The sequence below is a fragment of the Apaloderma vittatum genome, unplaced genomic scaffold (assembly GCF_000703405.1).
Source record: "Apaloderma vittatum isolate BGI_N311 unplaced genomic scaffold, ASM70340v1 scaffold28221, whole genome shotgun sequence".
In the NCBI taxonomy this organism is placed as follows: Eukaryota; Metazoa; Chordata; class Aves; order Trogoniformes; family Trogonidae; genus Apaloderma; species Apaloderma vittatum.
In genome coordinates this window covers 1-26,094 of record NW_009698976.1, presented here as the reverse complement: position 1 = coordinate 26,094, position 26,094 = coordinate 1, and the positions used below count along the sequence as shown (strand labels likewise).

Here is a 26,094-nt window from a genome sequence, read left to right as displayed (position 1 = left end):
ACATCTGCTACTACAGTACTTACACAAACACGACAGGACCACTGAAAACCCGCATAATTTTTAAAGGAAAAATATATCCAACTTGAGTATCATTTCCTCATCTCTTCTAACACCAACCTTCCTCTACCCAGACACCTCCTTCATTTGTAGACCACAAGCCAGTCACGCTGCCATTAGCCAAATCCAGTGATGCAACAGAACGTAGAGAACTTTTGCTCGTCTCCTTCGCTAACTTCTCTGAAAATTACTTCTTTCGTCAACCAATTCCCACATTTTTTCCTTCCCTTCTCTTCATACGGCATCTGACTTAACCTCTCTGCAGTCAGGACAACATCACACTTGAAGGACCGACTAGTCAACTCTTTTTACTAAGCTCTCTGGGAACATCCTCCTCCCACTTCACCTGAGCAAGCTGAGGTAGCCAACTGGTGTTTATTCAGAGCCTGAATTGTCTAGAAACGCAGCGTCCTGCTTAGCATTCACATTCTAAAGTGCCCCTGGCAAGCCATCTGCAATAAGCCAAGCTTTACCTACCCCCACTGACAACTGATGACCACGTCCCACCTGAAGGGCTGCCTCGTGCCACTGCAGTAGTAGATGCTTCCCCTGGTGCATTATGAGATACAAATTCTAAGCCACTTGAAATTGTACCCCTACCAGTAGAGACTCTGTGACCTCGAGGGTGCCGTTGTGCCTTAGGAGACATCCGTGGAGGCCCTGAGAAAAAGAAGACAACCCCACACAATAAGTACTTAATGTCCATCGCTAAGAGTACCCAAACATACTAACTTGTTTTTTAAAAACTGGATACAATCTAATAACTCTCAATAATGCAGTAATACAGTCAAGCAATTCACACTGACGTCGACTAGAACCAGGGATCCACGAGACTAAAAAGGCCAAGCCATTGGTCCAGCCAGGCTACCAACACACTCATCGCCTTGCTAGGAAAGCTCACGTTCAGTGATATTTAGCAGCTTTGTCAGAATCAAAACAGGTATGCGAGTCCTGGATTGAATCCGAGTATCCAATATTGCTTACTGCAAGACAAGCCAAAAAGCTTAGTGGCCCAGCTCCCTCTGGACAAGCACAGTTCCAGGCTACCAAACATTTTTCAGAAAAGAAGAAATTTCTGTCATTTTTGTCAGGTGGTCAGTGCTACCAAACGTTTATTTACAGAGTAGTCACCACTGGCTGACCAATGCTCTTGGGGAATTTCAGCAGAGCACTCTGCACTGAGGCTAAATTGCCTGCAGCAGGTCACAATTAATTTACAAGTCAGCAAAACTGCAACTAAACAAGTTATTGTTATCCCAAGGTTCAAGTCATGCATGTTTAACACCAGAAGCTAAAGTCAGAAGTGAACACAGTAATTCTGAACAGCTTATACAGCTGCCACAGAATAGTTTTGCTCGAGCCTAAGCAGCAATACAGTTATGAGATCCTAATAAACATTTTCTTTACAAGATCAAGATCAAATGTTGTTACTTCAAAAGGAAAAACTCTGCATGAACAGAAGACTATCTGGTTGATTACAGTTCATTTTTTACGTAGGTTGATAATAGAGAAAAGTTCAGATAACGGCTTTCTGGTTTCAGGAAAAGTCCTAAAATATGAAGTACCTCTTCTGGATACATATATCTTTAAATGCCAGCCTCTAGTTTAACCATGAATCCAAAGTACACTTCAATCCCAATTATATACAGGCAAGTATTTTAAAGAATACACACTTTCCAGCAAACCTCTCCTACTAGCAGGAATTAAACATTGCAGTAAGCAGCAGTTCACTGCATGCCCGACAAATCAACTGCAAGCACTAATAGCTGAATTTGCACATGGATTCTTGTATCCTGCTATGTTTAAAAAAAAAAAAAAAAAAAAAAAGCCCATATTGATAAATTGGCAGCAGCAGGCCATACAGACATGCCTACCACCAGGTTCTGGACCGTCTGAGCATTTATCAGGCAAGCTGCGGAACGGCGTTACCGTTTCGATTAGCAGGATGACCGTTCTCTCCGCGGTGGCTCCAGCGGAGCCAGCTCCAGCAGAAACCGCAAGTTTCCAGTGAGTTTGGTGTAACCTGTCTGCACTTTTGCAGGCTTACTAAACCGTGTGTTGTGCAGGTTAGCTTTTAAGTGGTAAAAAATTTTAAGACGTGTTCCTTGCTGTACCCTCAGACAAATTTAGCTGAGATAGTTCTGCACACAGTTACCAAGGACTCACGGGTTCGCCTTTCTCTGCGCATTGTTGACTGCTAGGGAGCTCACTTAATCGTTCCGCCTCAATTGAAACAGATCTCAAGTTTTCTACAGTTTCATCTCCGAAGCAGCTTAGCCTATCCCATTCCACAGCACACTTCTCTGAATATATAATTTTTATTATTGTTGTTGTTATTATTGCTGATGGTCGATTTTTGGGTTTTATTTTTTTACAAAAGGTAATTCGATGATTTAGGTAAATTTCAACCTGCTTTCAACAACTGTATTAAGATCTTTGCTATTTTATATAAATTTATATTCCTAAAAATGCCCTCTTAAGGTTATCAGGTCCTGCATATTGCTGTTGTTTAAGTTAAGACACTGAGCAGCGTTTACAAAGCTGAGTTTATTTCAGACCAACGTGGGAAATGTCACAGCTTTATTTTGTTTTTGTAAAGCTCTTCAAATAAAAAGGTTAATAGAAATAGTCTGATAAACTAAAGTTAAACACAAATTATAGGTTAAGTAATGAAGAGGAAAAACAATTTTGTAATTAAACTCACAAAGGAGTTAAACAAAGACAAACAAAAACATGAACAAATCGTGGTATTGTACCTTCTGAAGACATGCGTTTAGGCATAGTAGAGACAGGAGCTGGAGAACCATGAGCAGAGGGGTGAGACGGGGGCCTGGAGGGCCGCGAGGGGGGCCTGGAGGGCGGCCGTGTAGGGGTGGCTGCCCGAGGTGGAAGAGAGTTGGGACCTGACTGGTAGCGAGAAGGTGGGCGAGAGGAAGGAGATGGGCAAGGCGATGGCCAGGGAACACCTGACAGAACAAATGATATGAAGGAAAGTATAAAAACTAAAGAAAAATTATGGGGAAAAAGGTCAACAGAAAAAAAAAAGTAAAATATGACAAAATGATTTCTCATGTTTAACCCTTTGGGGATAGATTCGTTTATCGTAACCAAAAAAAAAAAAAAAAAAGTGTCTCTGCCAAGTGATTTCCTCCACTTCGGGTCAAATTTAACATCTGAATGTCACAAAGTCCCCAAAGGGTTAATTAGGATCTACAAATACTACTAAGGAATAGACAGTAAAGTTTGATCTGTTAGCCTATCATATATACGCTCTACAGCACACATCACTCTCGACAAGGTCCTTAAACAGCTACCAGAGGTTCTCAAACAGCGGTTCACATATAGTATTGACTACACAAACTGCTACTTTCAAACCAAATGAGGAGTAATATCAATTCTAGGACCTGTATCTTTACAAAAAACAGCGGTGTTCAGTGTCTGAATCCTGACATCTCTGCCTTTATCTGTTATCTGAAGGAGTATTAATGTAGTATTTTAATCTAGGATACAGGGTTCGTTGTTTCCGAAACAACGAAACTGAATTCATGAGCCCTTCTGAGTATTTTAGGTATGTTCATTCAGCAGAATCATAGGATGACAGAAACCACAAATACTACATACAAATTTCAAGGTTAGCATCGTTTGGGCAAGACTCAGTTATACATCCTTTATACAGCTGACTCTGTATTTAACAAGGAAGTCTCACTTACCTTTAGATGTTTCTCAGACTTCCTCTCCAGATAGAGGCACTTGAGTATTCTACATTTTTTCACTTGTTCACAGCAATTTCACATAATAGCATTTTTAACTTATAAAAATAATGCCTCAAGGATAGGCTGCTGCTGAAATCCATCTCACAAAATGGTGTCTGGTTTATGAAACACCGATTCCTGCTATACAGTGCCCAGCGATGTCCGTTTATAAATATCACCCATGGGTACAGCAGAAAATACTCAAATAGCTATTTGGAGAGAAGGCTTTCAGTTCCTTTTCCCCTAACACTTCTCTTACTTTCCCAACAGTGATTCTTCTTCACCCCCCTCAGATCATCGCAAAGTCAGCAAGTTGCTTTATCCTTTTCATGGGAAACAGAATCGATCCATGCAGCAGAAAAGGAAGAGACATGCCTCCTCGGTTGCCCCCTCCCTCTCACTAGGTGTCAGCATTGCAACTCCTCCACAGAGAGCTTTGCAGTAGTAAGCCATAAAGCACTTTTTTTTTTCAATCTTTAAAACCGCATACTGCACCACCATCATCTAAGACAAAGGTGTGTGAGAAGGAAAACAAGTGACATTTCTGCTCCGCAAAGCAGATGCATGTTCCGCTGAGAGCAATTTAAACCCAAATCAAAAATCACCACCTCTGTGTTAAATGATGAGCGCCGACCTGGCTTACGAAACACGTACCCTAACACCACACCATTTGCAGTTTCAACATTAGATAATTGATCGCAGTTTTCCCAGGCAGATTCATTCAGACTTCGGATACTTGCCTCCGTTAACTACTCTTTGATCTGCTCCAGAGTTAGGGCTGAATTCTGAAGTGTGGGATCCAGACCTTGAAATTGGTGGGCCTGATCCAGACTGGCCCATCCTCGGTGAGTTTTGTCTTCCACTTCCCCAGGACAGGACATCTCTATTCCTCTGTCCAGGTGGAATGTATTTATTTTCTCTGCAACACAGTAAAATTCTATCAGGGTTAAGACAGAACTGAAAAGCAATGAGAAATACCTGTTCAAGTGCTCTGCTGGTATTTCCTGGCTTTCACAAATCTAACTAAAGCAAAATTCTAAGTATCTCAGATGTTGACCTAACATTCACCTCATGAATTGGCTTTTCATACTGACCACACAGCCTACTCTCCAGGAGCCCACAGACACCGAATGATTTAGTGCTAATGCCTGAAGTTCTCCACGACACACCGAAACCACTGCCCTTTCCTGTAATTTGGTGCGAATTCGCCACAGCGACACACCAGCATGGGGAAGTCTGGTTTACTACAGAGATAATACAGGGCCAGGCTGAGGTGTTTAAGTCAGCACAAGTGCCAAAACCAGCACATGATTGTTTACGTGAGGCTCCTAACCTGATCAGCCCTGCCGAAATAGCACGGTTTCAGTGAGTAAATTGCTACTGTACCAAAATACATACATCATTTAAATAAAAATACTATTCATAGCACATGCAAGTACCTAGTGTTCACACCATGTCCTTCTCGTTCATTAGCATTCCTCTGAACAGCAGTATATTTTTCTTCTTCTGTTCTTTCATCATTTTCCAAGGCAACCCGAGCTTTGTATTGGGCACTTGATTCAATTTCCTCTGCTAATTGAGTTGCTCTGGCTTCTCGTTTTAAAAACTCCTCTGAATTATCTCTTTCTAATGGCACCCTAAAAGACAACGGAAAGGAAAAGAATCTCTGAAATGCATCCAAAAGCACAAAGGAGCTACAAAAATTACATGGCGTTAATTCCAACCAAGACAAAGAGTAAAAAAACATGCTTTTAAGCCAGTGGACTTGTGTTTTTTAGTATATGTCAATATTCCTGGACTGGTTTGAGATTATGTGCAAATTCAGTGTCATTTACCTGCCTAGAGAGCTGAGAGGTGGGGGGCAGAGCCTTTCCATATCACTCACAAAAAACCCAGTCCCTAAAGCTACACAAAGGCTCCAACTTTTAACACAGCTGAAGTACACTAGGACTAAAAAGCCATAGTCTGTCGTTCAGATAGGAACCTACCATTAAGAGACCATATTTGGATTTATTTAGCTATTTACACATTCCCAACAGACCCAAGAGCTCCCAATTCTACTGAAATTAAAGAGTTACATGCTTAATCCTTTGAGAATTCCAGTCATAGAATTTCAGCTCTTCCTGTTATGAATAACTGCAGAAAAGATGAATGCAATACATTAGAGTATGGGACCAGAACCCCATGACTCATTTGCCATGTCCTAGGACCTCAAAACTATTAATTCCATGGATCTATATTAGGTAATAGCGTATTGCAAAAAGCAGACGTAGGTGCCTTAGGAAAGCCACCAAGTAAAAATTGAATACAGGAACAATGACGTAGTGAAAGAGAGAACTAGAGATGGACGTCACATCCCGCACTTCCTTCTGTCCAACAGTGGTTCTGGTTTTTACCTGTTCTTATTTTTGCTAAAGCATCAGGTTTTACAAAACAACTTTGCACTTTGTCCCGAGTTATCATTTTGAGTTCCAAAAGTTGTTTCACCCAATCTTACTTTAGAATCAACTACATAAAATACAGAATACAGCTGAGGCTTGGACCATGCTATGCTGGGCGTTATATAATCACTACTGCACATATTATAAACAATATAAAAAAGAAGAACAACGAATGTAGGTGGAGACACAAGTAAAGAATGAAATAATATATGCAAGATTACTCAAGTGTTGGTGGCAGAACAAGGAAAACAACTGGCTTTGCCAAATTCCAAACCAGCACTTAGCTACTGTATCACAAGTTTTTTCCCCACACACTCATTTTTGGCCAGTTGAGACATTTACCGGCCTTATCGCTGGTAACTGCAAGAATACTAAATCAAAATCTTACCCTTCAGCATAAAGCTTTGGCTCACATAAGCTATGCACCAACAGAACGCATACAAACCTGAAGTCACGGGCCTCTCTTACCCTGTATTAAATACACACACAAGAAAGTAGAACACCCAACACATCCTTACTTACTTAAAGTGACTGAAAAAAAATGAGGGGATGTGTGCAGTAGCACTGGTGGCAACCTGAACAAGCAAAAGAATGATTTTTACACTTTTTTCATCAGGAAAAAGGCCATTCGAGATGGAACAAAGGGAATGGGGCAAGCAGACATCATTGAGATCACCGGTGATGAGAAGCAACTGATCGACAGACAAGTGCAGCACACTTGCTAAAACACAAACTTCATGCAGTTTGACAAACTATACCCGCTAACACTTAGCTCTAGGAAGAGAAAACAACCCCACAATAAATCCTTTGCAATCCTTCAGCTGCCCATAGAAGCGTTTGGCTACGCAGCCGCCCGTCACATACTTGGAGAAGCGGGAGAAGAGTTTCCCAGTTTAGCAGACTGATAGGCAAAGCAAGTTGCCTGACTCGGAAACAATGGAATTTGTCTCTGGCAATTTAAAGGCACCTTCATGCTTTTAATCTGCTTCCATTAATATCCATAAAGCAGAAAGACGGAAGACCAAAGTTCAAAAGTACAAAAAGTACTTAGAGCAGTGAAGTATATGAAAGAACAGCTTCCCCCCGTTTCCAATGTAAGCCGATTAAGGCACTTTGATTATCACCACGTTACAGGTCTATTTTAACAAAATCGTAAAAATAAAATCCTTGAACCAGAGACCTGAAGGCAACTGCTCCAATTTTCCACACAAACCCCAAAATATTCACTGCAATTCCTTGACACTCAAAACTAAGTTTATGCTTTGGGGGGTTTAAAAGAGTGGGACAACATTAAAGGCATTTCACAAGGGCTGCTGAACATCTGCGATTGATTTGTTTTGCAGTTCAGTTAACATTACAGCTGCACACTACTGGGAACAGGTCCACGCTGCCAAAGTAGCCAGAGCAGGCTGTACACTGCTTCTATGTTCACGTTGTTATTGTATAGTAACTTAAAACTTTAGTTTCAATCTGGAAAAGTCTGCTAAACAAGTCATCCACAGCACACAACCCCCATTTAGTTCTCAGCAACATTTCAACATTCCAGTATCTACCAGATGAATTGTCTTGATAAAATTAGGATTTAGTCCAACTGCTGTGCTAGGTTAAACACAAACTATAGGTATAGCAGCTATGTGGACGGTTTCATAATTTGGTATTTTCCAGCCTGTTCATAAAAGTGAGGGGTTTTGGTAGGAAATAAGCATTATTGCATGTCTAAGTTCAGAAAATGTTGCAATAGGAATGAACTGTGCCCATTTAAGGGAATTTATAACGACTAATATAACTAACTATTCACAGAACACTGGCAAGGTTTCTTAAGCACTACTCATTCATTGCTTCTCCAGTTACTCAATTCCACAACTTCAGAAAGTTATGTTAAATTATCTTCAGAATACAACGTTTGTCAAACCAGGGAGAACATTAAATACAAATCTAATAACAAAATATTTTGGAACTTACGTATAAGAAGATAAACTGCTGTCATAAGTTGATACTACACCATAATTTTCTTCATTGTAACGAAACATGTCATTGGGATCCCATCCATTAGACTAGAAGAAAACGATGTTTGTTTTTCAAAATGACACTGGAAACACATTCCCTTAAAATTAAGGGCTGATGGCAGAAGCTAAACCTTTTTGCCCTTTTTTCTGAGCCTATGAATCCGCTGTCCAGATAAGAAAGTTACTAAAGCCACAATTTATTTCAGGGAGATTTGTTCATCAGAGGCACAGGTTTTACCTTCAAAAGCCAGTTTTTCATTTGCTATATCTGTATTTTTTTTAATTAGTTGTTTTTTAAGTACCATGCCCACTCTGTACTAGAAGAACACTGGCTAGCAAGAACTGCTTACATGAATGCTTCTTCGAAAAAGTGCAAATTGACACTTCTGCACGTTAGAAGTGTCCCTTGCTGTGGCAAGTGCTGAAGCTTTTCAAATGCACTACTAATGCAATTATCTGAGACACACACCCCACAGGCAGAAGACCCCCGTTGATCTGTACAACCTCCCACTTCAGTCAAACTGCTATTACAGCCCCTCAAGCACGACGATAAATGTTTCAAATGTTTTCCAAAAGCACCGACAGCATTAAGCATTCTAATAAATCTTAGCCCTACAGTATGTACACTAAAATTGACAGGGTAACTGCTCTACCCAGACAAAGTTAATATGCTCCCCAGTAATGGGACTAGCTTCTCCTCTCATCAGTAATATTATCTCCTTTCTTTAACATACTGCGGTCTGAACACCTTACTGAAAAGAATGCACGGTTGAGTAAAAGCTGACTGTTAGGATATAATGTAAGAAACGTCATTTGAGACCAAACTCTTCATCTAACGATTCATAATCTACTGAGACTGTATCTGTGCTTATTAAGTCATGGGTCAGACTTCCATCCATTTCCTTCATCTGAGCTCCGGGACAGTTAGCTAAGCACAATTTCGCCATAATTTCCAAATGCAATGATAGTCAGATATGCCCTGATTAAACGTAAATCACTTCAGTGTACTGCTGAATTTGGAGTCCTTAATAAAAGTTCCTCTTTCTGCCAGCCCATGAGTCAAACACGTCCCTTACCACAGCAGCTGCCATTTGTCAATATTTGCCAAAAGTGGCATCTGAAATCCAGCTATTCTTATTCAAATTGTGAAAAAGTACTGTGGCAGCTGCTAGCAAAGACTGAACATACACCCATGCAATGTAGGCCGGCAATTTTAGTCTAAAGTTCATTACCAGACTAAAATTAAGGAATTGTTGCAAGGCATGTCCAGAGAAATAGCCCATTTTCTACAGACCAGGCCAGGCTGGACAAGGGCTTTGAGCATCCTGGGCTGGTGGGAGAGAGGTGTCCCCACCTACAGCAGGGGAGTGGAACTAGATGATCTTCAAGGTCCCTTCCAACCCTAACCAGTCTATGATTCTATGACTGTCACAAACAATAAAAAACATTACTTACAACATCGGTCTCTAATGCTTCAAGCTCCTCAGTCGCGGTGGTCTCTCCTCCATCCCATGGTTCAAGATCCTTCTCCTTGTGTTCACCATTTACTTTAGCACTGATGGCTGAGTCAGTAAAAGCATCTACAAGGGAGTGGGGAGGGACAGGGGTGAAATCAGTTTGGTTAAGTAAAGGAAGACATACACACTAGTTTAACCAAGGAGCAACCAAATACAGCTGAATCACAGGCACGTTAAATATTATTCGCTTTCTTTTGTAGCTGCTACATTCAACAGGCCTCTATTAGAAAGGTGCTTGCTTCATACCTAGACTTACAGACTAACTCCTAATACATCAAAGGACAGCAGTAAGCACTTTCCGTTATTTCAAAATAATTTACACAAACTACACGTATGTTTTCGAAAAGACTACCTGAGAATCCCCACTCCCCTAGAAAATCCAAGACTCATTACGTGCTCACACGACTGCACGCCAACGTATTATGCAAACATCAAGAAGGCATGAGTGCAACCCAATCCCACTCCCTAAAAGGGCAAAATACAAGTTTCCCTTCTAATAGCCGAGTTTCTTCTATTTCCACTCAGCACACCAGCATGCACGCACACACGTTTGCTCCCTTTGCGGCGTCTCTCAGACCCCCACTAGCTTTGGTGCACTCGTGCACCGTGACACGAAAGGGACGTTTTCTTTCCTGCAAGAGCTTTTTCAAGCAACAGCTCACTCAAAATCACATGGCAAGAACTAGAAACTCTCTACCTCTTTCAACAACATATGAGAAGAAGTTGTTTATAAAAATTCTTAAAACGTATATGAAAAAAATAAAGACAGTGAGCTTTTCTTTTCACTTGTCCATGTTTTGTTCAAGCCAGAATTAAGAAGGAATAATACTAGAATATTAAAGTGCTGTAAAAAAAAAAAAAGCAAACGACTGTACAAAGCCATTCATCGAGGAAGCCAAGCTTTTGTATTTGGAAGCACCTATATCTCAGAGCTGCCGGACTTAAACAGAAGGAACTTTAAAGAAAATACGCTTTTTACAAGCTTATAAATAAATAAATAAGCCTAAATTAAGTAAACCTTCAATCTAGAATTTCCTATTATCGTTCTACCGATAAAATAAAGAGCAAACATTTCAGACCTTTAGAAAAGATGAGATCAAACCACCGGGCAGTGCCAGATATGGAAGAATGTGGCTTGAATTAACTTTTGGCAAGATCTGAAATCTTGTTAAGAAAAACGAACTTTAAAGTCATCGTGAAAAGAATTCACAACATACGAAGCTGGCCACTGACGTCACAGTTTTTAAACAATCACTGAAGATTTTTTAGAGACTGTTGACATAGCTTATTATTCCAGCTTTACCTAATTTCAGTTCTGCACATATATTGGCAAGATCTGTTGTAAAAGTTAACTGTCTGTCTAGTAACATTCAGCACTATCTCACGAAATGCTGGCTCAACTCATACACAAAGACCGAAGGAAGTATGGGTAAGCAATTAAGCATTGTTAATAAGCTTACATGAACCAAAATGTTACAGAAAACGTATGAAAAAATGAAAAGAGGTTTATTAGCTTCATTTCAAATACAAAAGAATCAGTAAAACAAGGAAGCCAAACTGAAAAGAAGACACCTAAGGAGGCACACGCTGTTAGGGCTCACGTGAAACTGCAAAAACCTGCATCAATCACCAGGTAAGATGTCACAGGCAGCCACCCAAAGCTGTGACAGCCCCTACGCAGCTGGAGGTTAAGGCACTTTCAAGCGAGATCATATTCTATCTCATCACTGAAAGCGATGCCTTTAGCAGGCAGGTCCGGGCATTACTTGTAAACCGTTCCAAAACGGAGTCATCAGATTATGGCGCTACCTATGCGATGACGCAAAATTTCAATCATTGCATTTTCAACTGGTCAGAATAGGTAAACATCGAGAGGGAGGACAGAAGTCACCAGCTAACTGCAAGATACTCTAAATGACTCTGTGAAGTTACGCATGCACGTTTTATAGCGCCGTAGATGTGCGAGCAAAGATATTAAGTACCCGTTATGAATTATGATAATAAAAAGCATTATGAGGGCAAGATGCAGAGACAAAGAGCGACTGCCAAAAAAGTTACCTGTTTCTGAAGGAACTACAACAGATATGGAGAGAGAAAAAAATTGGAAAAGATCAGATATAAATACAGGTGGACTTTTTTTTTCACATTCTAAGACTGAATTCAGGCAAAGCTAAACTCTCAGTCCCTCTTACAGACATATTCAAACTGATTATACTTGTCTCACCTGGCCAAGATAATTTCTGTAGTAAAAGCTCAGCAATGTTCCTACCTACTAACAGCCTCACTTAGTTCCTCATTTCTCTCCACAAAACAAACAAACAAACCCCCCCAAAACAAAACCCCAAACCCCTCCAAACAGATTTCTAAGGTGGCAACTTGAAAGAAAATGTCTCTCAGTTTCCCTTCACAAAAACAGCTTTTAAAATATAACAGAAGATACATTTAAATGTCATCCGAAACAACAGTAACATAGTGCTACCTCCATCCAGTTTAGTAACTGAAGAGTACATTTAACAGGGAGGCAAAAGTAAGGCACTTGCATTTGCAAACTCTACGTTTGCCTTATCAATCCCACTGCTATAACCCAGACAGACCAGTGCTGCTTCCGTGCCAAACGTCACTAATTCAATGTTTCATGTTTAATCCTCTCAGATGGGTCATTTGCAAGTCCAAATGCAAGTTGAAGGCTGCTTATGTCACTTAGGGAACTCTGAAATTTGCTTCTACATCACTTTGCTGGGAGTAGAGGGAACTCTTCTCCAATGAGATTAGATAAATCTGAGTTAGGAGGACTGGTGACAGCACCTGATGGACATAATCTTCTGTATTTCACAGAGGGGTGCTTCCTTAATTTCTATTAAATTATTTCAGACCAACTCCACAGACAACTGTGCCATTTTGGATACGGTGAATAAAACACTAGCTTAACAAGACTCGTCTACTCAACCCACTGATTTTCTTATTTAAAAAGCCCCATGAACATTCAGCAGAGTGCTGTCAAAAATTATAATGGTACAGATCAACTGGGGGAGAAAAAACAACCCAACTCCAAACAAAAACTCCACTATCTAACAAATGCGAGACGTGTACAGTCAACGTTAAGTTTCCCAGTAGAATCCAGCACATCATGGGGCACGGGAAGCTTCATCGCTCTTCATTTCTCTCTCGCTTTAGAACAAAAGTGAGACTGCAACGTCGGTTTAACCACTACGACTCAAAGAAAATCCAGAGTTAGGGGAAATGGAAGCTACAAAGGCAGACTTCTAGTCAGACAGTATGGTCTCACGAGCCTCCAGGCAAAGTTTAAATGTAGCAGAACGGCACCTCAAGGCACAGATCACTATTTCCCCAGAACAAACAGCTAGGCAGGCACACGGGACGCCAAGATTTAAAATGTGGCAAGTCAAACGTGGCGTTACCAAAATTAATGAACAACAAAATCGAGAACGTATGTAAAAAAATAAGTTCTACAAATAATTAGTTTCCAAAACAAAAAACCCGCTCCTAAGATTATTAGTAAAACAGAAGGTAAAGCACGAACTGCTGCTGCAGGTGCTGACTGGCAGAGTAACAACAGCCAAGATAGTGACTGCACTGGCTCAGCCTCCCCTTTATCTGGTGCCTCCTATGAGCTTTTGAATGAGCACTTCCCACAACACCTTGACACGGCCAAATTTTTAACCTTTTCTACATGGTAAAGCCCCAGTTAAACATCAAAAGAAAACTGGTCAAACGACGAGCCTGAGCTGTAACACGGAATTAGCCCCCACTGCCTCTGTACCTGCTTAATGTGATATTTCCTAAGCACAGAAGTTTGGCATCAAAGACCTCCCTTCTTGTTTTTAAAGCCTGCTAACTGGGGGGGAAAAAAAATAAATCCCAAGGACAGTTCTATGCAACACAGCACAAATTCACACCCAGTAAAGGCAAATTAAATATAAACATTCTGAGAAAAATTCAGCTTGGGCAAACCTCTTCAAGTACGCGCCACTAAATGAGTTAAAGAAAAAATTGCCAGAACAGAGTAATTAAAGAGTCCGGGTTTAATTAATTTCAGTGTTTAACATGCTTGTTTTCACAAACATATTTTGAGCTACTAATGGTGAAGAGCACAAATATGCAATTAAGTGCAGCTCGGTAGTTCAAACGCTATTAAACCAATCGGCATTACGTGCCAAAGGTGTTCAGGCTGCACGCTGCAAGCTTTGATCAAGTTCAGCATGGCCCAAAGTAAACTGAGGTTTCAACAGTAAACTCATTTGTTTTGGAGCTACTTACTACTGATTTGAAACATTAAAAACCAGTTCCCACCAGCCTTGCAGAGCCAACATTTCCTTCCTTTGTTACTAATATGCCTACTGCTATTCCCCTTGCAACACTTTCTCTGGAAGGATGCCACTTGCAGTGTTAATTCAAGGAAATAGTCAATTCTCTTCTGCCTTTTTTCATTGGATTTGCAACATTTTTCTCAGAATACAGTAACGGTGCCAGAAAAACAATAAAAACATTGTAGAAGGCTTTTACTTTAACAGTAGTTAGGATGTTGAATTGTCTCGTCTTTAAAGAGAAGCCAAGAAGGCAACTCTGAAGCCTTGCTCAAATTTGAATCGTGTGGAAGCCAGCGCTGTGGACTGACCCATGTTTAGGACTACAAGGAAACACTGCTACGAGAACAAAGGAGAAACAGACCCAATCCAGGCACTTCACCTTTGCCTCAGAAGGTGAAGCAGAAAGATATTACACACTAACATCCAGCCAAGGGTTTCACCCTGCACGTTAGAGTGGATTTTTAGCAGCCCGTTTCGACTGCCACATGCAGAAGACGGTGCCTGTGCCTTTCTGACTGCAGGCAGAAGAGCCTGAAAGGGGGATGGCGGATATAATATGATTTGACCTGAGTGTTCCAATGTATGTTTCATTCATCAGCCTCCCTGTACTGCAGAAAGCCCTAATTCCACAGTGAGAGACCCTCAGGTGCATCCTTCCCACTCCCGAAGCCTAACAGGAATCTACATGAGCAAGGTCTATGCAGTCTGACAGAGTTGCAAATAAGGGCCCAGAAGTAGAGACAGATTTTTATTTTAAACAGGAACAGTTAGAATAGCCCTATCTACGCAGACATACTATTTTTTTTCCTGAACCTTTCAGTTTCCACAATCTGGGCAGGCCCTGTGCTTTCTCCACTGGTGCACGTAAAGGTGCAATGTCACACTTGGCACAAGGAAATCGAAGACTGTTCCTTCCAAACTGGGTGGTTTCACCCACCTCAGACCTACGCTGTCGTTGCCTCCCCTGCACTCGCATGACTGATGTAGCTGCAGGATGGATTATCAGCTCACTCCCCCAAAGCTGCACAAGTACGATAGCAATGGAAGGTGCTTGGCAGGCGATTCTGGACGGTTCTTTCAGACACAACCGTATTTCTACTCCCATTCTCTTTCTACCCACCCGCTGCTCTTTTCCAGTACTCTTCCAGCCTCTCCCAACTGACTTGGTCAGGCAGACAATGCAGGCAACATCTCTGCTATTCGAGTCTGAGGGTGACGCAGAAGATCAAGACCCACAGTCGGGAGCACCATTTGTCCAGAGTCCTCCAGCTCAGCAGAGAACCAAATGCCAGAATAAAAAGCCCCAGAACTCCAGATACTTATATCAAAACAGGATACGGGGATGTCTTGAAATTTCCAAAACAGTGTCTTCTGCAGAAATTAAGTTTACTTCAAGGCCTCCTCAAAAGTCTAACAGTCTCCTAAGGGGGTAGGAAAAAATACATCTACCAACCTCGAGAAACTTCTGAAGCGCCCTTTTGTTTGACTACATTTTTTACAGAAGCGAGAGTAAGCTGCCTTTCCAAACAGGTATGTCTGAATTGTTTACTAACTTGTCTGTGAAAGCCAAAAAATACTGAGGGTTAGGCAATTTAAATATATCTGTTCCTGGGTAAGCGCAACGCTGTCACACTCAGAGTTCAGGCTGTTTTTACTGTGAATCACACAGACTTATCTAACTTCGTCACACGAATATTTGGGTTCAGTTATAAGAACAAAAGGCCAGCAGTTCCTACACACATGTTCATATACTTCCATTCTTTTGAATCCTTGCCTATTTTATTTCCCAAGATGCGCAAAGCCCTTCACTGCTCCAATTTGCAGGTGTGATCAGAGACTGACTTGCACCTTCAAGTCTCATTTCAAGATAACACATTTTTAAGACAAAATGAAAAGCAGATTAATATACCCACTACAAGTTATCAAGTTTTGCAGCCTTCCAGTTTATCTTGCTCCAAGTCTCTACAGCTTTATTTCAGCTCTCCTCTCCAGCTACTTAAGAGATTTAGATTCAAACACATTCCACCTAATAAAGTGAACTGAGTGACTGTTCAACCTGAAGCAGTCATTTTCTTCTACAAAACTTCCATTGAGTAATTATTCCTAGAAGTAGCAGTATATTCTTCACTCCCTCTGCTCAAAATCTATAAAGATTGGGTAATGGAGAGCCCAGTTTGCATTTACATTAAAGTGATGTTCATAGTAGCCCCATTACAAAAGAGCTCTCGTGTAATTTAAATTCAAAATCCCATCCAGAACCTGGAACTTATCTGCATTTCAATGCTACATTTGCTCTGACATTATGCATCTTCTTCTGGGAAAAGCAAATTCCTTGAAACAACAAGCCTCTCATTCTTCAGCTTTAATCAGGCAAGAACATATGCACGTACAAACACAAGGTGGAAAGAGAAAGATCTCATTAAATGTCCACCAGTCCCTACGCATCTCTCAGTCAGTGCTACATGGGAATAAAGCACGTGCATGACGATAACCACTTCGCTCCCAGTGACAGCTGTTGATCAACCTAAAAAATGTACACACACACAATTTCACTCCCCGGCACAGAAAGCTATGTGCTCATTTTTATCCCTCAGCCCAGCAATCAGGAACATAAACATAAAAAAAACCCTTGAGATTTGCTGCTTCCCCAAAACAAAATCTGCAAAGGAACTAGAGTCGTCTGACCTGCGAGGCTCTCAGGCTCCAGCAAAATAGTAAGTGTCTTGGAGGTCACACATTAGAAGAAAAAGTACGAAAATTGCCTGTCTGACTGTAAAATCGTGTCATTCTGACGGTTTCAAGCCATGTCTTCAGGATTTTAAGCCCACTTGCCCACCACCCCGCTAGGTTCTTCTCTAATTTTGCGGAATCTTAACTACAGATCTACAAGTAGTAAAGCAGAAATTAAAACCACCAACAGTGGGTTTTCCTGAAGAATTTTAGCATTGTTTGCAGTAGTACTTTTAAAAATAGTTATACGAATGTGTGTTGAGAGACAAGTTATTTAACCAAATAGACACTATATACATCAACTTCAAACAATCATCTTAAGGATTGTGCGTATGGATGGATTCTCATATAACACCAACCTTCCCACAAAATCTGTAAAATGTTTTGTAACACCACTAAGGATTTGCTTTCCAGACACCAAAACCAGCAGCTCAAAGTCGAGTGCCTTCACAGAGGTTCTGCAAGCCATTTTAAAAGTTTATCCAAATTTCTGATTTCAGGCTCTTTCTTTGACTTTAATGGGATACCTGAATGTTCCACATGAAGAATTAAGAGCCTAAACATGAACTTTAGGGTTTGGATCCTAAAACATCTATTTGGAAAAAACTTGACTTATGATCTTGAGATACAGACAACTTTAAAAACAAGTATACCTCTTCTCGCATAATTGGTATCCATATCCTTAAAATGCACCATAACAAAATCTGAAGACTTGAACAAGATACTCTCTAGTATGTCTTCACGTTTTGGCCCCAAACTGGATTCTGCAGTTTTCCGATGAGCAGCATCAAGCACTAAATCACACTATTAGAGACATAAAAAGAATATACTAGCTTAATGCACAGTAAGCTACTCCGTAACTTCACATACTTGCAAAACCCAGACATTTACAACAGTTTACAAAAATTAATCTGCCTATGTAAACCCAGGCATGAATAGTCAAAATAATTAACAACAAATACTCAAATTTTAATCAAACATTGATTATTCAGTATTAAGATCTCTTAAAATGGGGAAGAGTCAAAATGAATAAAAAATTTACCTTAGGACTGTAGGTTTTAAAAACTCCTTCATATATACCACCATTTTTCACCTGTACTTCACATTTGGATCCCTAGAATGCAAGAAAAATGAGAACACAGCTTTCTACCAGCCTCACAAATGGGATTTGAGTGATTTTTCTCAAAGATATATTTTTTATGTAAGTATAAAGTTTGAAAATACAGCTCGGCTTTCAGTCAAATCTACTGATTCAATGTTTGCCAATTTATAAATACGCCACTGTGCTCTGCAGATGCAAACAGCTAGGTGTGTACCAACATTTGTCCTGAAGGGGTTTAAAGATCTTCACAGATGTATTTGGTACTCACAAGATTCTTGACCAGTTAATGACACAAGCAAGTTTTTGTGCAAAACCAAAACCTGTGGCTATGTGTGGGTACAAGTGAGGTCACAGGCTTCTCCTTGACCCAAGCAGATGTGGGACAGTCTGCCTTACTTAATTTTGGCCCGTCAGAACTTCTCCTTCAATTTGTGGGGAAAAGACTTTCATTCCCTGCACACAGATTCATTTTTTTTATCCATAACATCTCTAAACACAGAAAATTGAAAGTATGACCAGCACAGCTAAGAAATTTGCTGTACCTCTGCAAATTGTATGTAAACTTTTCCAGGCCAAAAAACACAGAAGAGCTATTACCATGATTCAAGTGCAATCCTGGCAAAAGATGCTTAATAAAAGAAAGCTTAATATTCACTCCATTATATTAGAGGACTAGTTAACAATTGTATTGTCATTATAGAAACTGTTTGCCCGCTTTTCAAATAAATATGAAGACTTACAACAACTGATGTAAGTATGTGAACCATTCTCATGTTTGCATAGATGCCATCGAAAGAAATCTGGAAAACAAAAAAAGATGTTGTCATGAACATAAGAGAAACTCTTGTAACAATTGAAATAGCCAGCATGCCAAAAATAACCCAGGCTTTCAGCAGTATATACTAGTTCCTAGAAACATCAGTCCAAAACCTTCCTCAGTCAACATACAGAGAACTTAGATCACATCAGATTTCCAAAAGGCCCTTAACCCCTTCTCTGATGAACTGAAGATCGGAGCACCCTTCCAAACAAAACAAAACATTACAGAGCGCCCCTAACATCAGCCAGTAATGAAATTCTCTTGCTGGTTGGGTGAAACTTGGATGGCCAGACTCCTAACTGAAAAAGGCCTGTTAACACCCCCCTCTGCTTCAAGAACCACCAACAGTATAAGGTACTTCAATTGCCATCGAAGGAAAGAAGTGCCTTCAGGGCTCACTGAACTGCATCTTTTCATCTAACAGACCTGATTACATGCATTAATAGAAGCTAAGGTCATCAAATTGTGCAGCACCAAGGAGCTCCAAAACCTATCGTAAAACTAGTCCAAAGTAATTCACTGCAGTGGCGGAACCTGTGACCCCGCACTAGGAGGGCTGACCAAGTGTCGCCCAGGTTGCTAGATGATAGGTTTACCTAAGCATACACGGCAAGGATGTCTGCGTTTCGTTGCGACATCTGGAACCTCTCCCTGTCAACCTCAGGCTTGTGAAACAAGCAAGGACCTCACTGTATTTTGAGCTTTTTCACTGACAAAGCATCTTTTACACTGTCGGCTACTTCGTCCACTTACTTCTACGCATTAGCCACCTTCCTGGTCTGAAAGGACATGTTTAAGGATGCTCCTATGCTCAGCACTCAGTACAGAGGCCATAAAGACTAACACTTTCACATTTAGTGTTTACATATGGCCTTTTTCACCACTCTTCCTCAAAGCCTCTTTATTTTACTGTAGAGTCTTGATATCTTCAACAGAGATCTATGTAAGTAAACTGTAGTCCTTTTAAACCTTCCTGCTTCTGCACCATTCCTCAAAATTAGTCATCCTTGAAAACGAGGCCAATAACAAATTAGCAAATATTTGACTACTGCAGTTCAAAGATCCACTCTTTAAATTGAGATCCACATCTTTCGCTTTGATAAAATTATGTTCTACAAGTCAAGCCACACCTATGCTTCCACCACATACAGCCTGGACAATAACTAAAGCCACACACTCAGCTTACTGATAACATTGGGTCAGCTATTTTATAGTAAACAGAATGGTTATTTGTATTTAAATGCTGTCCTCCTGTCATCTGTTTAAGGGAGAAACCAATGTTAGAATCTTCAGACAGGAACAAACTCAAAAACACTGCTTTAAGTTAAATGTTGTCCATATCTACAACCATAATTGTAAGAACACGTACAAGATTTATATTAGCGTAGTCGAAAGCGTAAGTGGGCCTCCCCCTTTAATCCTCCCAGGAGACTTTAGTGAATGCAAGATGCTACATCTTTAGCAAAGTGTTATCTCAGTCTAAAATAATCATGGTATTCAAAGGAAAAAAGAGAATATTTCACTATCTGCCATTTTTCCATTGATACCTGGCTACATAAGTTGTTTCCTCATATCTAGAATTGGTCCAACGAGGAAAAATCACATACTTACCGTAGGCTGAGGCGGTCCTTTGCCACTGCTGCGACCTCTGAAATTAAACACATACATGGGATTCGATTAAAAGAACTGTCGAAACTGTTACATTTCCTAACAAGTAAGAATTCAAAACCCCACCTGAATTTAGTGTTGAGAATGGGATCACAGTAAAATTGCACTCCCCAAGCAGAACTGGACAATTATAGGGCCCACAGCATTATCCTCCAAACTACTGACCTACAAGCAAGTACCACTGGTTAGTAGGCTACGGAGGACAGAATGAAGAAAAAACTAGGCCTATGTCATTATAAAAATCCCAAAATATTAACTCTTAAGCAAAATCCTCTCAGTAAAGCAGTTCCCAAAACTTACTGGCACACAAAACCAAGCAAGCTACAGATGAGCCACGATCACGAGGAGCTCTCTTACTGCCACCATCGCAACCCAGTGAGGGAAATTCAGTCTGTCCATCCTCTCAACACCACTACCTACTTTTAATGCCCACCTGGCAACGTGTAGCACTTGGGATGCTTCAAAAAGCTTTTAATTTAACCTGTATGCTTTAATATCTTGCAAACTGAGATGTGCCCTTCACCTCAGAGTCTCAACAGCGTCCCTGCAGCTACCAAGTCTGCACCAGCTACCATTCTTCAACTTCACTGGTGTGCCTACTTCAACGTCCTTGCACCAAGAAGTCCTAGTTTTAAATATTTCTCACAGCAATTTAGATTTGCATTACAACTATTTCAGGAGTGAACACTGTAACATGAAGCAAAAAGTCTTCTATTTCTATAAAAAAAAAAGAAATATCAAGTTTTTAAACAGACCCATCTTAGAGATGCATAACTGTTTTAATTAAAGAGAACTAAAGAATCATATCGACCTTTCAAAAAAGTCCAAACGGCATGAAATCTAAACCAAACTGATTGTCAACTGCATCCAGTTGCTTCTGGAAACACTATGCTCTGGTTGAATACAACTCTGCTCTCTGGACAACACATCCTTACAAATAGGGCTTGTGAGCTAGTAAAGAAAGGATCTTCTACTAACGGACAAAACAATGCATCTTCAATAAATTCTGCAGAAATAAACAGGTCCATCAGAGAACCATGAGGTTCTTAATGAGGAAAAAATGAAAACCCACTAAACTATCACCTGACACTTTTAAGATAACAAGCTTCTGAAACAGAAACGTAGCCTCACACACCATCATGCACACTGGTGACATTTGCTGATTGGCAGTAACTGCAGATTTCAGATGTCTAGTTGACATTTTCAGAATACTTGCAGAGCACTAATCTCATGAAAAAAAAAACAAAACACACAAACCAAAACTAATGCAAACAGCCTTTATTTAACTACCTATCAGCCTCAACTTTCTGTAAGGCAGCTTCACAACTTCAGGCTTGCTCTGGAGACCAGCAAGCCTCACCATTTGCTAAGTCTGCCACTTGTCAAATGGCCACCTACAGCAGCCTCTGTGAACCTGGAACATCACGTCTCTGCAAGCTTCAGATGAAATGATCCTCTTCTTTCTGGAAGTCTTTTCATCACCAGACGTGAAAAACCCAAATAGAAGAGAGGGACAGTTCAGTTCTGATCTTTTCTGTTTCATTACAATCACGGCCTTTCAAAGAACGGGGCTGAAGCCAAATGACTTCGTCAGTTCCACTGTGGTCTCCAAGATTTTAGAAGATAGCCCTTCCTACATCAGCTAGAAATGGTCGCAAGAGGAAGAGTTTGGCGCCTTTGAAATACAAAGCACTCCCATTTTTAGTGACAAGTATTCTTAGAACTTTAATAACTGGGTTGCTAGGCTGGCCAGAAAGCTTGAGTATTCCCTTTAAGCATCAACCCAAACATTCTAGATTTTCCATCTCTTACCACATTTCCAGAATCACTGTTCTTTATCCACATTTCTTTAAGAAACAATCGGGTTGTGTGCAAACGCACCGAGAAGAGGTCCTAACTTCCACATTAGACCAAGAGTTAAGCAAACTGCACAAAGCCCACATGCTAACGTGATCTAACAGATCTCTTCACAGACCTGACCAGCTACAACTGTTAAACACAAACCATCAGAAAAAAGGAAAGACATTCCCCGATTCTGCCAATGCTACAATTCAGTCAAAACTCTGCATGTCCTCTAAAACCAAGGCGACCAACTTGAGGTTTATATTCCAACAGGCCAAGACTCCAGTTCAAACTACCCTTTGATACATCTTTGATGCAACCTATGGAAAAAACCTAGGACCTTCACAAAAGCAGAAAGCAGATGGTCTTTGCCAGAAGTTTACCACAACTGAAAACTGGAGAATAACACCAAGAAATGGGGATGGGGGTCAGTAACAACTTGGCACTGCTACTTAAAACCACATCTTGATTACAGTACGCATAGTAAGTAACAATTTTAAAAGGCACTCTGTGCTGCAGAAATGTGCTTAAAGGTAAGCCTGGGAGAAGGCACAACAGCCTGGCAAATCCAACTTGCTTTGGGGTAGCGAAGTCACGAAGTCAGAGAAATGCTGCACACCAGAATAACAACCAATTAAACTCAGGAGCCAACTCATGGCAGGCCAGCAGTTGCAGCTCCAGAGTGAAAGTCTCCATAAGGACTTAATCCCAAATGCTGCACAATAAACATCGCTCCTCAGCAGCAACTGGCAAATTTTTTTCTATTTTTATACGCCTTTACTATCCTATTCCTCAGCATCCCTCACCTCCCACCCTAATGTTTACATGCCAAGTAGAGCGTTTGTATAAGCAAAACAAGGTCACGCATTCATATTTCTCCAGTTAAGAGAAAACTAATGCAAGAGACACAAGCCTTTCCAGGACATGAAAGAAAGTCTCGGGTTTGCTCTCTAGCAGCATCTTCACCTTGAGACTAAAACAAATGCAAGCTTACTGCAACTGACATCTAGAGCAAAAGTGCAACTACGAGGACTGTTGCATTTAACAAATTTAATAGATGCTTCTGGAGCACTGGCTGGCATTACCACACCTTGGAAAATGAGCTTACAAGATACTCCAACAAACTTTCATTACAAGTGCAAAGAGCTGATAAAGCTTTCTTCTAAGGGAGAAATCAGAGGTACAAAGTTTTATTGAAGTGCAGTAGTTGTGTATGTAAGTCAAATGAATCGAAGCTGTCAAATTAAGATTATACAAGAAATCCTGCAGCATTGTTTTCGGTAGTTTTTCCCCCAACACTGCCATTAATGTCAACTCCTGTCTTACAAGATGACAACTTCTGCAGCATCTGAATATGTAGGTAACCTGACTCAAGTCTAACCCAGTGCACATCTGTAACCTGTTCCTGGACTTAGTCACTCAAGAACCTTCTTCATATACATTGCCATGAGTCACTCATTAAATTAAAACTTACTCAGAACTGGGTATATAATATTATACTAAAGCGCATTAACAGTGATAAGGAAAGAGACCTGCAGGTTGCCCATTCATTTTGCTCAGCCGTTTAGCACAGTCGCATTAAAACCGACACACACAAAGAAGTTAGAACGAACTAGAAAAACTCTGGCGCGTGTGATCAAACCTCCACAAGCCACTTCCACTGTATCAGGGCACCTCAGCGTTCAATATTCCCAATTACTTCTGTCTGAACAGAATGGACACCTCTCCTCTGCCCTTTAAATAAGCCTCTAGATAGGCTAATAAAAAAGGATGTCAAAAAAAAGGAAAGTACGAGCTGAGTCTCAAAAGCATGCTAAGCAACACAGAATCATTTCAGTTTTAACCTTTTAATGGGCGAGGTCATTTATAAGAGAGCAATCTACAGTATTGTTAAAGGACTCCCAAGTCCAGTTAGGCAAGAAAGTTACCAAGTAAGAAGGAAAAAGACCTTCTGACACAATTGTAACCAGACGGGTAAGCACCCAAAACCTGAGTCGGGGGCATTTTGTCTTCAGACAAAATAACAGTGGGGAAAAACATGGGTAACAAAAGAGGATGCAGTGCTTGAAGGAAAGCTGGGCCAGATGCAACTTTCCATCGCAGGACATCTAATCTTCCTGTGCTTGTATAAGGGCAAAACTGAACTCAACCACAAAAAGTAGATATTAGGTAATGTTTTGACTAGCACAGAGGAGCAGGTTTGTGTATGAGGTCTAAATTTTCTCCAATTACAGTTCAACGTGCTCTTGGCATCCCTGGTACAGCCCCATTTCCCATCTGCCATACTGCTCATGCAGTGGCTATTAAACAAACAGAGGCACTTATAAAGAGGCCTCTTTATAAAAATTTTAAAAAGGCATTAACCCCTCTCATTTCTTTAACACCTTCCAAGATACCATCATTTATGATTCTTCCCCTTATGCAAAAGAAATTAATACTATAATTAAAACAAACACTGGGATGTCTTACTTGTTATTACAAGATTTTGCCCCTTCTAACACGAAATACATCTATCCTTCATTATGAAACCTGGGGAACAAACGCAGTGGGCAGAGCTGACCCTCCACTCACTATCAGACATAGAGGGACCAGGTGCTTAGCTCAATTAAGTCTTACAGTAATAAATACACAGCAGAAAATTAGGTCCAGGACACTTAACTACCAATGAGCTTTCTACCCAAACCTAAGCCTTTCAGAGCAACTTAGCCACAAAAAGTAACATTCTTTTGCATCTCAGGAAGGTAAGAGAATGGTTACTGCTGCAGGGAAACGAGCTGCTAGGAATAAAGCTTGGGATAAACTGGAGATGTTTAAGTTTCTGTTAAATAATATAGTGCTTCAAATTGCAACCAAGATGCAGGTCAGCTAAGAAACAATTTGGTTTTTCCACCAGAAAAGCCACTTAGCTTTTCACTTACATAAATACATTTGCAGCACCAACCATCTTTGAATTTGTACTTTTCTTCAGGACAGCAATAGTAGTAGTTCTCTGAAGGTGTTCCACAGCCCAGGGACTGTGATTTTACAGATGCACCATTCAGAAATAACTTGAAAAAATCGATTAACAAAAGAAGAGTGAGAACACCTCTGAGGAAATATGCCAGTTGTGTAGCAGCCCCACTGGACTCCCTCAGGAGTTCTGAAGTGGAATTTATCCAACAAAACTAGAAAGGCAACACTGGGAGGAGAAATCCAGAGGCTTTAATGTGAAAACTTGGGAGAGGAATTGTAGCTTGCATCCCCAAATCTACAGATACAAGAGCTCACTATCACGCTATTTGTGGTTTTTTTTAAAAAAAAGCCATAGGTTTTGTTGCCCTTCACGTTAACCTCTACAGTGCCACTGTGTGTTGGCAGGGATAACTGTTTAGCAAAGCACAGTAAACATCACACTCAATCTAAACAGTCATATGTAAAAACTATTAAATCGTTGCAACAAAGTGCTGAGGTATTATTGTTATTATTTATTTTGTCCTTTTCAAGCCTACCAAAGCTTTTCCACTTCCAGTTGTGCAGACCGGTAACAAAGCAAAACCCTATCTCCAGTGATGCCCAACAAAGGGACCACTGTATATTCTGTTTTATTGCCAATGCACCAAACTGAGTAAAAATAAAAGTCGATTTAAAGAGTAAGATGAATAAAACTGGAAATGAAACTGCTCCGAGTGACTATGACCTTCAGAACTGTTACCATCCTGCTTTGATTGCTTGTTATGACCCCCGCAGAACGGGAAAAATTCACAACGTTAGAAAGTTTGTGGGTTGGTTTTTTTTTCTTATTTTTTTTCTTCTTCCTCTCCCTCAAAACCCGTGTGAATCTGTCCAGGTAAG

At 40.5% G+C, this 26,094-nt stretch overlaps 1 protein-coding gene across 1 annotated transcript in view; it reads right to left on the bottom strand.

Moving 5' to 3' along the window:
- Positions 1 to 18,706, bottom strand: part of ATXN2 (ataxin 2) — a 43,006-nt gene extending 24,300 nt beyond the window's left edge. Inside the window, exons 1-8 of the mRNA XM_009878211.1 lie at positions 18,674 to 18,706; positions 17,485 to 17,635; positions 9,712 to 9,836; positions 8,213 to 8,304; positions 5,249 to 5,446; positions 4,550 to 4,728; positions 2,814 to 3,023; positions 535 to 717 (exon numbers count right to left, since the gene is read on the bottom strand). Of these exons, the coding sequence (XP_009876513.1) occupies positions 535 to 717; positions 2,814 to 3,023; positions 4,550 to 4,728; positions 5,249 to 5,446; positions 8,213 to 8,304; positions 9,712 to 9,836; positions 17,485 to 17,635; positions 18,674 to 18,706 (1,171 nt within the window). The remainder of the gene's footprint in view (positions 1 to 534; positions 718 to 2,813; positions 3,024 to 4,549; positions 4,729 to 5,248; positions 5,447 to 8,212; positions 8,305 to 9,711; positions 9,837 to 17,484; positions 17,636 to 18,673) is intronic.
- Between the last annotated feature and the right edge of the window lie 7,388 nt (positions 18,707 to 26,094).